Consider the following 12,966-nt stretch of genomic DNA (forward strand, 5'->3'; position numbering starts at 1 on the left):
TCTTAAAACTTAAATCTTTATCTTTTTCTCTTATTTACTTAGGAAACTTAGTCAAGTAGCTTGCCAGTAGGTTGCAACACCTGAAATTTACTGTTTTATGTCAACTCTGAGTGGAATTTTTATGAAAAATTATAACTTGTGTTTTTTTGCATATAATAATTGTTATTAATATTTGTATGTTTATTCTTGTCATATATCTAAAATAAATTACTTTATTTTGAGAAATCTGACAAGACCACAAGTTCTTTTCACATTCATGACCAGAGGAGTGTTTCATTAATTCTGATTTCCTTCTGCAAGATCTTGTGGGACATGACTTTTATGAGATTAAGCTGGCATTAATCTCATGAAGCAGGTTCTTACAAAATGGTGGAGAATGTGGCGGGCAGAAAGGCTAATCTGATTGATGAAATATGAATCTGTTATGAATCTGAAAAAATTAATTTTTTACACGTTGGCATGAGTTTTTTTTTACAGTGTAAAACGGCTTTGCTTGGTGTTCAGAATACAGTTTTGAGGAGCTGCAGACCTTAATTCTGTTAAAATCTGTTTATCCTGGTTAAAGTTGTTTGTTTTTAGAACCCGCTGAGGTTCTGTTTCTGTCTCGCCGCCGCGCGAAGACAGGTGGTTCTGCTCGCCACCGCGCGTAGCAGGTTCGGTTCTGTTAAGCTGCGCCGACAGCTCTGAAAGCAGTAACCGTGTTGTTTTCGCTTGAGAAGCGATATTGCATGCATGTACTCACATCTGCGGATGAATGAGTGAAAAAGGGGTCCCTTTCTTTGTAAATCCAGTTTGTTCTACCGACGGGTTTTTTGAACGTAAAACTGGTCTGGTTCGTGCGTAAAACGCGTAAAGGTAACCAGTGAACTCCGCGACATAAGGCTTTCTGAGGTCGCTACTTAGAAGCTGTCGACACGGTTTATAGAAATAAACATAACGTGAGGGAGTTATCAGCGCTGTTGGAGGCTAAGAAACTCTGTGTTTTGTGCCGAGGCGTTATTCAGACAGACAGTCTGATCCACACGAAGCTGTGTGGAATAGCACTGCGAGTGCTAACAGGGGAGCTAACTGTTTATTCAGTATTAAAGCTGCCGCGAGCAGGAGCGTCTTGCCCTGTTGTTCCGTGAGAGTCACGGGTCAGCTCATAAATCGTGTGCCTTGTGTTGGGGGTGCGTGGAGCTGAGTAATTTACGCTGTTGGAGCGTAAAAGACGGAGGTTTTGCTCCGTGTTGGCGAAGCTACTGCTAGTTACTGAACGGGGTAGCTGCCATCTTGACGCACGGCGTCAACAACGTAGGTAGCGTAACGTCATTACGTCAAGACGTGCCTACGTCACAACGTGATTTCCCCCGAGGGAGGGGGAACGTCAGAGGTTCTTTTCAAAGCTGTGTGATCANGTGCCATTCCACATTATTACAAATAACTTAATTTCTGGACATTTATGGTTTGATTTCTTTGTATGTATGGATCATTTGGGTTGTTACCAACATCTGGTGAAAATTTCATGTTATTAGCACGTCTAGTAATATATTTACTGAGAAAAATGGTGACATGTTCAATACTTGTTTTACCCGCTGTATACGTGAATATGCAGCTGAAACAGGAAGACTAGTGCATCCCCAAATATTTCTTAATTAACATGTTAATATAACATTATAGTCATTGTAGCCTTTAGAAAAATGTTTTTTTGGGAGGTCACCTTCCAATAAAGGTAGGTTTAGAGAATCTAACTTCTCACTTTTACTTTTAATACTCAACTTTTTCACTTAAGTACAGTAAATATCAGATACTTTGACTTTTACTCAAGTAATATTCTTAGAGGAGACTTTAACTTTTACCAAAGTAATTTTATGGTTCACTCAAGTACCACTTTGAGATACTTTATATAAAGACTGCTGGACAAATTACAAATAAAAATTCAGCTTGTAAAACTAATTCACTATTAAAACCAACACAGTTCAACAGCTATGTGGTCTGAACACATAAAATACAGGTTAATTCTAAGTGAATTTTACAAACCCGAGCTAAAATTTGGTGAAGTTGTAGCTAAGAGCGAGTCACAATTCAAATTTTCATCTAAACATTTTTTATTTAGGTTCTTTTAAAAGAAGTGTCAGATAATAAGACCATTTTGTGGTCAAAAATTGTTGCACATGCACAAACACAAAGCAGGTCAAGCTCACTAGTTTTTCGGGAAAACGCAAAGGTTGCTATGGAAAGGCATTGGAAATGAACAAATTAATACGTCATTTTACAGACTTGATGTATTTGAACTATACTGATTCATGTTAAACTTCCCTTTAAGATCATAGATGAGATTTTTCATAAATATCTAAACTATAAATCTGCTTTGTGACCTTGCTGAATTTGTATAATTCCAATGGTGTTTTCTTAGCAACCTCAGCATTTCAATGGCTGACCAGTGAATCATAAGAGTTAAGCTTCGCTAGTTCTTGTACCTCCAAAAAGGTATATTATTTAATGTCTGCACATGCTAACATGTAGCACCCATGTTTACTCCTGTAAACATCAAGCTGAATATGTCCCATTATCCTCTGCGCATGCAAGTCACATCAGTGCTGGAGAATTCACACAGGAATCTAATGAAGGTTGCATTTAAAATATGATGTGTAGGGATGTGGATACATTTTTAATCCTACACCAAAATTAAATCTGACAACGGATTCCAAAAGAACATTTCAAACCCTACAAAATAACACCAAAATCATGTGATTATCTGAAGTATGAGGGAAGTTATTGATGTTTGTTTAGGTGAAATCTGCTCATGTTTTCTTGCTGCAGTTCACAGCAGAACCAATGGGGCCTTTGTGACCATTTCACCTTGCTGTTTTCTAATTTTGCTCATAACTTTCCTAGTGTTCAAGATATCGCCATGAAATTTTAGGAAAAGATTCCCCATTCTGGTTTTGTATGAAGCATCTTGTATCTTAAAAAAACTAATAAAACTTGTGCAAATGTAGCAGAAAAGGTATAAAATAATATTACAAGGGAAACTGCACCGTCAAATCAACTTAATGTGTCTTAGAAAGCAAGGAAATTAAAACAATGTGGACATTGTTTTGTAAACAAAGCTCCTCAACCAATGACAGCGTGTTAAATGTGCCAGGTGACGAAGACGAGCGTCAACACACTTTGCAACAAGCACTGTTCCAGATTTAAAAAAAATACTTCCGACGTTTCAAATCATTATCAAATTTGGAACAAAGGCAGATAAAATAATGTTCTTCATGACAGCTTATCTCTTTAAGGGGTCACTAGAAAAAACTCGGGTGATTTACTTTGATCCTCTTTTCAAAAAAAATTGTCTCTTCAAAATGCATCAACAAAAATTAAAAACTCAAAGACGAGGCTGTAGCTAACTACCTGACTGCAGCCCGATTTGTTGAAATTCATTAAAATAAAGAAGCAGGAGGAAATAACCGAGCAGCCTTGCAAAATCTGGTCACAGCAGTTTGGGAAGAAAATAGCAGCTGCTGACAAGATGTCAACATCCCTACAATGTGAACGTTCACTCACACACACACACACACACACACACACACACACAATCAGATTTGAGCATCAAGACCTACAGTGTGAACTTAGGCCAATACTATGGGATTCCTTGTTATTGTCTCAGGATGATGATGTCATAACATGAGCCAAGAATTGCAAAGGCTGTTTCATTCCTAAATAAATGTAAGCTTCATCAACAACATTTAAGATTTAACTTTTACTTTTACACATTTAGATTTAGGATTTAATACTTGTATATATTATTTAACATTTTGTAAAAAATAAGAATAAAAATAGCAAAATGTAAGAACTAAATAACAATAAAATGTTAGTGGAAAATTTCTAACTAGGATTTTACTCAGAAAGTTATCTAAGTAATGACATTTTTTTAATGTTAATTTTACATTTGGCCCCCTACAGGTCAATAATGTGACACGACTTCAGCAAGTACTTTGTGTACATTCAATGCATACCTGCATTTTAGAATCGCATATCACTCTATCTATAAAACTACTGGAGTAAACATTTTTAAAAGCACTATTCTGTATAGTTCAGGATAACAAATATTTATTCTATATGTTTAAAATAATTTCCTTAAGATGTTCGAACTCTTTCAATTAGACTCTTTTGCAGGTTTAAAGTTGTGTTTGTAGCTTTATGTTTATTACAGTCATGTTAGCAGAGAACTAGTTCTGTTAAACTTACATCTTCTCCTGGTGGTTCAGCCCTGTCTGGACCCAGGGAGGGAGTGACTTCCAGCCCTCCTCTGAAGACTTTCAGACATCAGTGAAAGATGAGGAACTGCTCTCTAGTAGCCTAAAAACCACCGAGGGGGAGACAAAGAAAGGCATGAAGTTCGACGCCGAGTGGAGGAAACGCAAAAAACCCGACTTCACAGCTGTGAAATGTGCGTCTTTCGGTGCGCGTTTGTTTCCCAAATAATCACTTCTTGCCGCGGTAAGTTGAGCTCAGTTTGCCTTTCAGGTTTTACATCTTTCAAACTGTGCTGCACGTCAAGTCAGCTGCACAGAAATGATAAAATTGACAAACTTATCATATGTTTGCTGAATAATTTACCTGTGTGGAATCGTTTCCGCTCGACTGATTGTTTGGTTGAGTTATGAACTGTAATAACATGATAAAGTGGAAGATTTCTGAAGGAGGACCGAGATCAAAGACAAAGCTGCTGGCAGAGGCTCATTAGGGCCACACACCTGTGAAAGATATCATAATCAGTGGCGGAGCCAGACATTTTTCTCAGGGGTGGCCAGACTGGGACCACTACTCACACAGGGGTGGCCAGACTGGGACCACGACTCACACAGGGGTGGCCAGACTGGGACCACGACTCACACAGGGGTGGCCAGGAATATTACATCATTTTTTTAACTTGAAAGTTTCTGCAGATATTTGTGCTTTGGTCATTTCCTTATGTCCTTATACAGGCAGTATACCTTTTAAACATGGGGTCAGAACCATTTTAAAAAGGGGGGGACATACTGTTGGTGGGTGGTCTGGGGGTCCTCCCCCAGAAAATTTTGAATAAAATAGATGCCATTTCCTGCATTCTGGCGTATTTTACCAATTTTTTAAAAATATACTCTTACCTACATAAATAAACACTTGTCAAGTGTCAAGTGTCAATAGAAACAACAAAATAAGCTGTTTGGCAGTTGTAGAGAAGATTTGGCAAAAGTTTCATGTTTGCAACCCACATACTCATCTTTACTGCCCATCCCACAAATGCATGTTCCTTACAAATGTGGCACCAAAGGGAAAGTTATAAGCATTCAAACAGTATAAGATTTATTGCCAATAAGCATTGTTGCAAAAAAAAATAAAAAAATCTACCAAACACGAATTTCCTTCATTTTTATGCTAAGTTTCTTTATTATATTGGTATTTTATGTTGTGATAACAAAATGTCCTCAATGTGTGATGATGTCATTTGTCAGAATGACTGCAGAAAATAGGTAAATATGAACACTGTTTAGACTAAGTAGGGTTGGCATAATCGTATCGTGTGCAATTAATCGTCAGAAAAACATTAATCGATTATTTTTTTTGGCACTTGACGATTAATACGATTAATGCCACCAGGCAGAGTCGGCTCGGTGCTCCTCTCTGCTTCAAATATGACAAACATTAAAAAAATTCTGTAATTTATTTATCAACACTATTTAAAATCTGATGTATAGCGTGGTCTGTAATTTTGACACAATTTGGAACAGATTTTTTATGAAGAGCGAATCTTTCCCACTAAATTGGTCATGTGACCAGGACATAAGGGTGTCCAGGGGATTAATCGTCAAATTAATCAATATCAGCTAAATACCACAATTAATCGTGATTAATTTTTTTGCCAATATTGCCCAACCCTATGACTAAGTGTATTTCAGATTTCAGGCATGAATATATGTAGACTACTATGCTTAGCAAAATACTGACTGAGCATGTGCATTAGTAACTGTAAAAAGTTCAATGTGAAGTATGCCTGAACTCCAAATAAGACAACTTTTCTTCCCTATTTCACCTGCATCGTATTGTTTCCCATGTATATACAGTGTTTTTAATATATATTTTTGTTTTATTTCATCCACATCGTGCAGTGTTCCGCTATCAAATGACATGGTGCACTATTTACAATCAAGCTGCATGTTTTGATGTATTTTTGTGAGTTTTTTTCAAAGCTTCAAGAGTAATAAGACCAAAGATAGAATAGCAACAGATGAGAGGTTTTCGATGTTTGTGTATTAGCAACATTAAATAATAAAAATAATGTGTTGCTTTCTGTATTAACTCTCACTGCTCTGCTGCAGCTGAACACACAGACACCGAGGACCCTCAACTCTGACATCCAGTATCCAGCAGCTGGTGATCTGAAGATGAACATCATACGCCTCCATTACAACGTCACAGGAAAGCTAGACCACCGGTTGAACAGCAGCACAAACCCTGGCACCGTGGATGTTCAAACCATTGTATTTCTCATCATTTGTAGCTTCATCGTCCTGGAGAACCTCACTGTTTTGGTGGCCATATGGAAGAACCACAGGTTCCACAACCGAATGTATTACTTCATTGGGAATCTGGCGCTGTGCGACCTGCTGGCAGGAGTATCCTACTTGGTTAACCTGCTTCTATCTGGAGAGAAGACCCTGGAACTCTCACCCACTCTCTGGTTTATGAGGGAGGGCAGCACGTTTGTAGCACTCAATGCGTCCATCTTCAGTCTCCTGGCCATTGCTATAGAGAGACACCTGACTATGATCAAAATGAGGCCTTATGACGCCAACAAAAACTACAGGGTGTTTCTGCTCATTGGGACCTGCTGGCTGATTGCTATATGTCTAGGAGCTTTACCCATCTTAGGCTGGAACTGCATAGACAACCTCCCCGACTGCTCCACGGTCTTTCCTCTTTACAGCAAGAAATACGTCGCTTTCTGTATCACAGTTTTCATGGTTTTGCTTTTATCCATGTCAATTCTATATGCCCGCATCTACATCCTGGTAAAGTCCAGCAGCCGCAAGGTGAGCAAGCACAGCAACTCGGAGCACGCAATGTCCCTTCTTCGGACCATCATCATTGTAGTTGGGGTCTTCATCGCTTGTTGGACACCCCTCTTTGTCCTGCTCCTGGTGGACGTGGCCTTTGCGTGGCGCTGCCCCATCCTCTACAAGGCCGACTGGTTCATCGTGGTGGCCGTTCTCAACTCTGCCATGAACCCGGTCATCTACACTCTGGCCAGTCGTGAGATGAGACGGGCCTTTCTGGGCTTGGTGTGTGGCGTTTGCTACAAGGCGACGGTTTCCGGGAATGGCAGCGGGAACAGGCGGTCCTTGGAGCCCAGCCGCAGTCGAAGCAAGTCGTGGAGCAGCCAGAACAACCCAAACCAGAACCAGCAGGGCTGCAGGCAGGCGGAGCCGCAGCAGGGGCGGGAAGCAAATACAGAACCCAGCGACGTCTCGGCGGCGGCCGGAACAAGGAGGGGAGCTGCTCAGGGAGGCCTGGGGAGGGACTGACAACACAGAAGAGTGAAAGTGATGTATCTCCTGAGGGACTGTCTGTGAAGCTGATGAGGTTTCTCTCATGGCCGGAGAGATCCATCTGTCTCCACATGATCATGTTACAGATAACTCTGCTTAAACTAAGACATTTCAAAACCGGGTGGATAAAAGATGAATTATAATAAAGCTGGAAAATGCTCATGACTGGTTCACACATGAGGGTTTTCAGCACAGCAAGAATACAGTTCTACAGTCTTAAGTCCAAGGAGCCAAACTTTTTATCATCCAGGGTGGCCTTGGTATAAAAGCTCTATCACACAACATATGCCAACTTATGAAACGTGTTTTTTGACTAAATACTAAACTAATAAATAAAACTAATAAAAGGTGTATATTTCATCAATTTGTTAACACTGCAGTATGTACATGCCTAAAAGAGGCTTCCAGTTGATTTTTTTCCAATTCCATCTTTGACGTAGATGTCTCAAATATTTTCATAAGTTGTCTAAAATGTTATAGTGTGACAGGGTCTTAAGGTTTCTTACTGCTTTCAATGTGTTTCTTTGGACTTTGGCTGCTTTTTGCTGCTAATTTTCAGTCTAGTACCCAATCTTTTTCAGAACATTTAGTTTAGTTTTTTTTTTTAAGCAACTAAACTCTGACCTATGAATCATTCAGGCATGAAAAAGCAATGTTATGTTGAAAAAAAGGCACATTTAGGCACCCTTATTAGTAGTCTGTTATTAAAAACACAACAAAAATCTGAAACCAAAAGGAGTATTTTTGCACAAAAAAACAGCCTAAAAACGTTTACATAAAATATTACATTAAATGTTTAGCATAATGTTATAAAAATAAGGAGGGTTTAAAACAAATTAAAAGAAAAACCAGTCACAATTAGTAAAAAGTGCAATAGTAGTTGAACAAATACAATGTCATGACTGACTGTAGACAATAAGACCGCTGACAGCATTTATGATTTTACATATTTTGTTGTTTATTTTGTATTTCCTTGTTGTCATTGTTACTACGTATATTGTTAATGGAGATAAAAACCTTAAACTGAAACTTTCTCTGTGCTGTAATATTACTGGTGTCAGGGCTCCCTCTGCTGGTCATATATGATACTGCTGCACATTCAGTCTAAAAAGTCTTGCACGTTTAGAAAAATAAAAGTATTATGAATGCATGAAAGAAACATACCAGAGATTTGAGACGCATGAGAATGCTGCATGTGAATAAGAAAACAACAATGTAAAATACACATTTTAAAGACTTTTTGTGGTGGAAACAGAATAATTTGCACATCTTTTTCTGAAAACATGTTTTTCTTTTGGTACGGTTCTCAATTCAGAATTGATTTCCTGTCTTTCTTTTTTTATTTCATTTGAAAATACTAAAAATTAGTTTATCTCAATAGTTTGGGGAAATATATTCAATCTTTAAAAAAGGGTAAAAATGGGCAACTGTTTTGCATATTTTCTACCTTACAGTATCAATTCTTTGAAATGATCAAAATGTCTTACAGCTTATTTCGGTGATGGAAATTCTCATTCGTTGCAAACTTGTCACTTTGAAAAAAAAATAGCACAGACATAGTTTTGTAGCAACCTTTTCCAGATTACCTTATAATTGCGTCTTTGTGTGACGAATGGGAGAATCAGCCAATCATCATGCAGCTCCCAGAGGCGCCTCTTATGAAAGCTATTTTCAAACTTTTATAGACGGAGCAAAAAAAAAAAGTCTTACAATTTATAAGAATATGAGAAAACAGGTCACAGTGTGTTATTAAATGTTGACACAAACATTAAAACTAAATGAGAATCATGACCTGTCAGTTATTTTAGCATTAAGTCATATATAGAAAAAGTGCAATGTTGTTTATTTTTAATCAAAATAGTAATTAAAGTTTACATTTTAAAGTTTTTTTTACATGAGCAACAAACATGTGTGACTTGATTTCCACAAAGATTTCAAGACAGTTAAAAGCTTTTGAGTGTAATATTTTGTTTGTACTGTTTAAAATTTGAGTTGATGACTCAAAGTCATACAAATGATTGTGATTATTTGTTTTTCTGTTTATTTTATGTTGTGTAATTCTGTCAGTAATGTCTTACTTCCCCTACCAAGGACAGCAGAGGTTTATTGTAGATGTACTAACTCTTGTTTTTGAGAATAGATTTCTCTTCATTAAAATCAAACTTTGATAAACAAATGTTTGTTACACAGATGAAAACATGAAGATTAAACTGGCATTAAAGCTTTTTTTATTTCACATGCATTGTTATTGTTAATTGTGATTGAATATAATTGTTTTTTTTTACTTGTTTACTGGGTCATGGTTGTGTTTTAAAGAAGTTGCTGGTGATTTACTTCACTGTGGGAATGTTTAGATATACTGTATATTTCTTGTTTTAATAGTAGTCTGCAAAATATTGAGAGCAACAAAGACTTTTTTGTTAATATGTAGTTTGCAGAACTGAAATGTTTTTTTTTTCATTATGTGAACAGTTTTTAAATGTTATTTGTAAAGAAAAGCAGAATGTAACTTGACATGAATGAAATTTCACATGTGCACAATTTTATTACCACCAGTTTGGCTTAAATATATTAAACATATACAACTTGATTAAACACGTGTAAGGATCATTTAAACAAGTTACTGTTTTAGTTGATTTCTGAAAGGCTAATATTTACAGTAACGATCGACCTGAGCAAAACATGTTCCAAAAAGTATTTTGCTCAAGTTAAACTTTAAGGAGACAAAAAACTTAATTAAATAACAAAATTAAATCATCATATTAAAGGTTTTTTATTGTTCATCTTATATTCCTTTATTCTGTTGTCATGCAAGACTTTAAAACAAGGTCTAAAGACCATAAGTCATGACAAATTAACATTACACAGCAGATGGAGGATTGTTTTTTAATGCTGACATAAACCCAAGACTGCAGATTGAACACAAGGAAGTTGAGTAAAAATTTCAAATTTTATTTACAAAAGAAAAAAAGGCTGATATGGCAGCAAAACAAACCTACAAAAATAAGAACCTGACGTGGAAAATCTCAGGAGGCTGAATGGACATGAGTTGAAGAGAGTGGGCAAAATGACAACTGTAGGTGGGCGTGGCCAGCCCGAGGAGAAAACACTGATGAATGAATACACACAGACTAAACAAATAAAAGCAGAAAAGGTGTTGAGGTTCTTGGGAGTGACAAGGATGGATGAGCAAAGGAATGAGATGATCAGAGGTGCAGCACAGGTTGACTGACTGGGAGATGAAGCCAGTGGCCAGACTGAGACAGTTTAAAGGTGCAGAGGAGGACAGAAGGATGTTAGAGATGTGATCCTGCCATATTCACACTGAGAAGTGACAGCAACTGGGTCACCATTATATACACGTTTTTGTCTAATTCATGCACTCTTGTTGACTTATGTGCAAAGCTAGATTTTGTCAGAGTATTTCTATTTTTTAAGTTTTATGTTACAACTGTGGCCTGCAGCTTATGGTTCTTTGGCTTTGACCAACAAATAACATGGAAATAATGCTTTTTATTAAGGGAATAGAAAAGGACACTTTTAGAAGTTGCTCCTGACTAATTTAATCAGTTTGAGCTAATAGCTCGTTATCCACTTCCTGGGATTTTTCTCTGAAAATAAATGGAAAAAAACATAATATATCTGAGTTTGTTGAAATGGGAAAAAAAAGAAAGTGAGCAGTTCTGCACACATCCTATGACAGGTGATTAGAAAGGGAATACTTCCCTTAGAAAAAATTAAGTAAAACCAAATGGTTTCTGCCTTTATCTGAAGAAATTCTCTAAGTCGCAGTTACAATCACCCTATTTTAATATTCATTCTAATAATTTATTAGGCTTTAATCATTTACTTTTTGAAAAAGCGTATTTGTTCATTATTGAGCTTAATAAGTTTGGTCTTTTTTTTCAAAAGTAACACCAAAATATAAAGCCCAGCACATTTTATGTGGAATATTTANATGTAATATCTTTATTTAAACCCTCAAGTATGTTCTGTGGCTTTGAATAAGTTATGTATATATATAAAAAAAGATTAATTTCAAAACCCTGCAGCATGGACAACAAGACCAATTCTACACATTCACATATTTATTGCCAACAGTCATACAGAAGAATGACAAACCCATACAACTAAAAGATTAAACATCTGTAAACATCATTTGGACTTGTTTCTATTTCTCTTTTTTTATTTTACTTTTTATTTTTTCAGTTTACCTGTCCCAAAATAGTGAGCTTCTGTGTGACTCCCTCTGACAAAAAGAAATGTATTTATAATCTGGAAATGATACATCTATAATACATATCAATAGTGAGGGAGGGAAACGGAAAGAGACCAAGGTTTAGAGGAAACATTAGTCTCAAGCAGCAACACGCAGCAGGGCAAAAACACAACCTCAAGTGAACAGGCATGCCCCATTGAAGATCAGCTATTGCACGTTGAAGGGAGAAAGAGAAAGAAAAACACCATATCTGTAGAAATAAAAGGCACATTTTCATGAACTGAAATTACAAAAAGAGGCCATGTTCTTATCAGTGTCTCAGGAGGGGTTGGGGGGATTTAATTTCTTTTATGTTGCGAAGTGAACTGCGGTGTTATCAGTGAGTCGAGCCTGGAGTGGTTTTCTGTTCATGCAGTTTCCTAAACTTATCCTACAGATAATGTAGAGACTCAGAATTCTTAAAACTTGAATATGTTAAAAACACAACCAGGACTTCATTTCCTCTCAGAAGGTGGTGAAGTTATGTAACAAACATTAAATATAACAACCTTTGATAAGATTCCCAAAACGTCTTTACGGCCAAAGATCTTGCAGCAAAACACAGGCACATTATATTACATTGCATCGGTCTAAGTTCAACTCATATGCTTATTTTGGTTCAACTGAAGTGGTCCAGTGCATTTCAAACACAATGCCCTGTTCATTTGGTCTCCATCAGAATCCTGACAAACGTAAAGGTGAAACCACTGAAAAAGGGGCTGATTTCTGAACTGGGGGCAGTTTTATTGTACCAGAAAGTGAATTAGTTTGCTTTCTTACAAAAAAAATAAAAAAATAAAACAATGTATGACCTAAAGACTGAGGGATAATTGTGTAAATACAGGAGTAAAATGTAAATAAAGTCTGACTTATCAAGTAAAAATGGTTGAAAATCAGCTTCATGTTCAATTGAGAGAGCTGAGGTGGTGACATCTAGTGGTTAAAAATGTGAAAAAGAAGAGAACCGTTGAACGCAGCTGAATACTCTGAGTGAACGCAACTTTGTTCTAATTACTTCTCGCCACGTTGGCAGCTGGTCTAAATACAACTTACACAGAGGTTTCCATTGTGCTATTCATTTGTGGTCAGGTGAATGAAATTCAGATATTTAAAAGTTCACTGAAAAGCAGACTGTTAAATAAA

The 12,966-nt window shown here is 36.9% G+C and overlaps 1 protein-coding gene across 1 annotated transcript; it reads left to right on the forward strand.

Annotated features, from left to right (window-relative positions):
* The first annotated feature begins 4,327 nt into the window (after nt 1-4,327).
* On the forward strand, nt 4,328-8,331 carry s1pr3b (sphingosine-1-phosphate receptor 3b). The gene is made up of 2 exons (XM_014030508.1): nt 4,328-4,473; nt 6,336-8,331. The coding sequence occupies exon 2, from the start codon at nt 6,402-6,404 to the stop codon at nt 7,539-7,541; it is 1,140 nt and encodes a 379-aa protein (XP_013885962.1). The 5' UTR covers nt 4,328-4,473; nt 6,336-6,401; the 3' UTR covers nt 7,542-8,331.
* Nucleotides 8,332-12,966: the final 4,635 nt, after the last annotated feature.

This window comes from Austrofundulus limnaeus, unplaced genomic scaffold, assembly GCF_001266775.1.
Source record: "Austrofundulus limnaeus strain Quisiro unplaced genomic scaffold, Austrofundulus_limnaeus-1.0 Scaffold1073, whole genome shotgun sequence".
Lineage (NCBI taxonomy): Eukaryota > Metazoa > Chordata > Actinopteri > Cyprinodontiformes > Rivulidae > Austrofundulus > Austrofundulus limnaeus.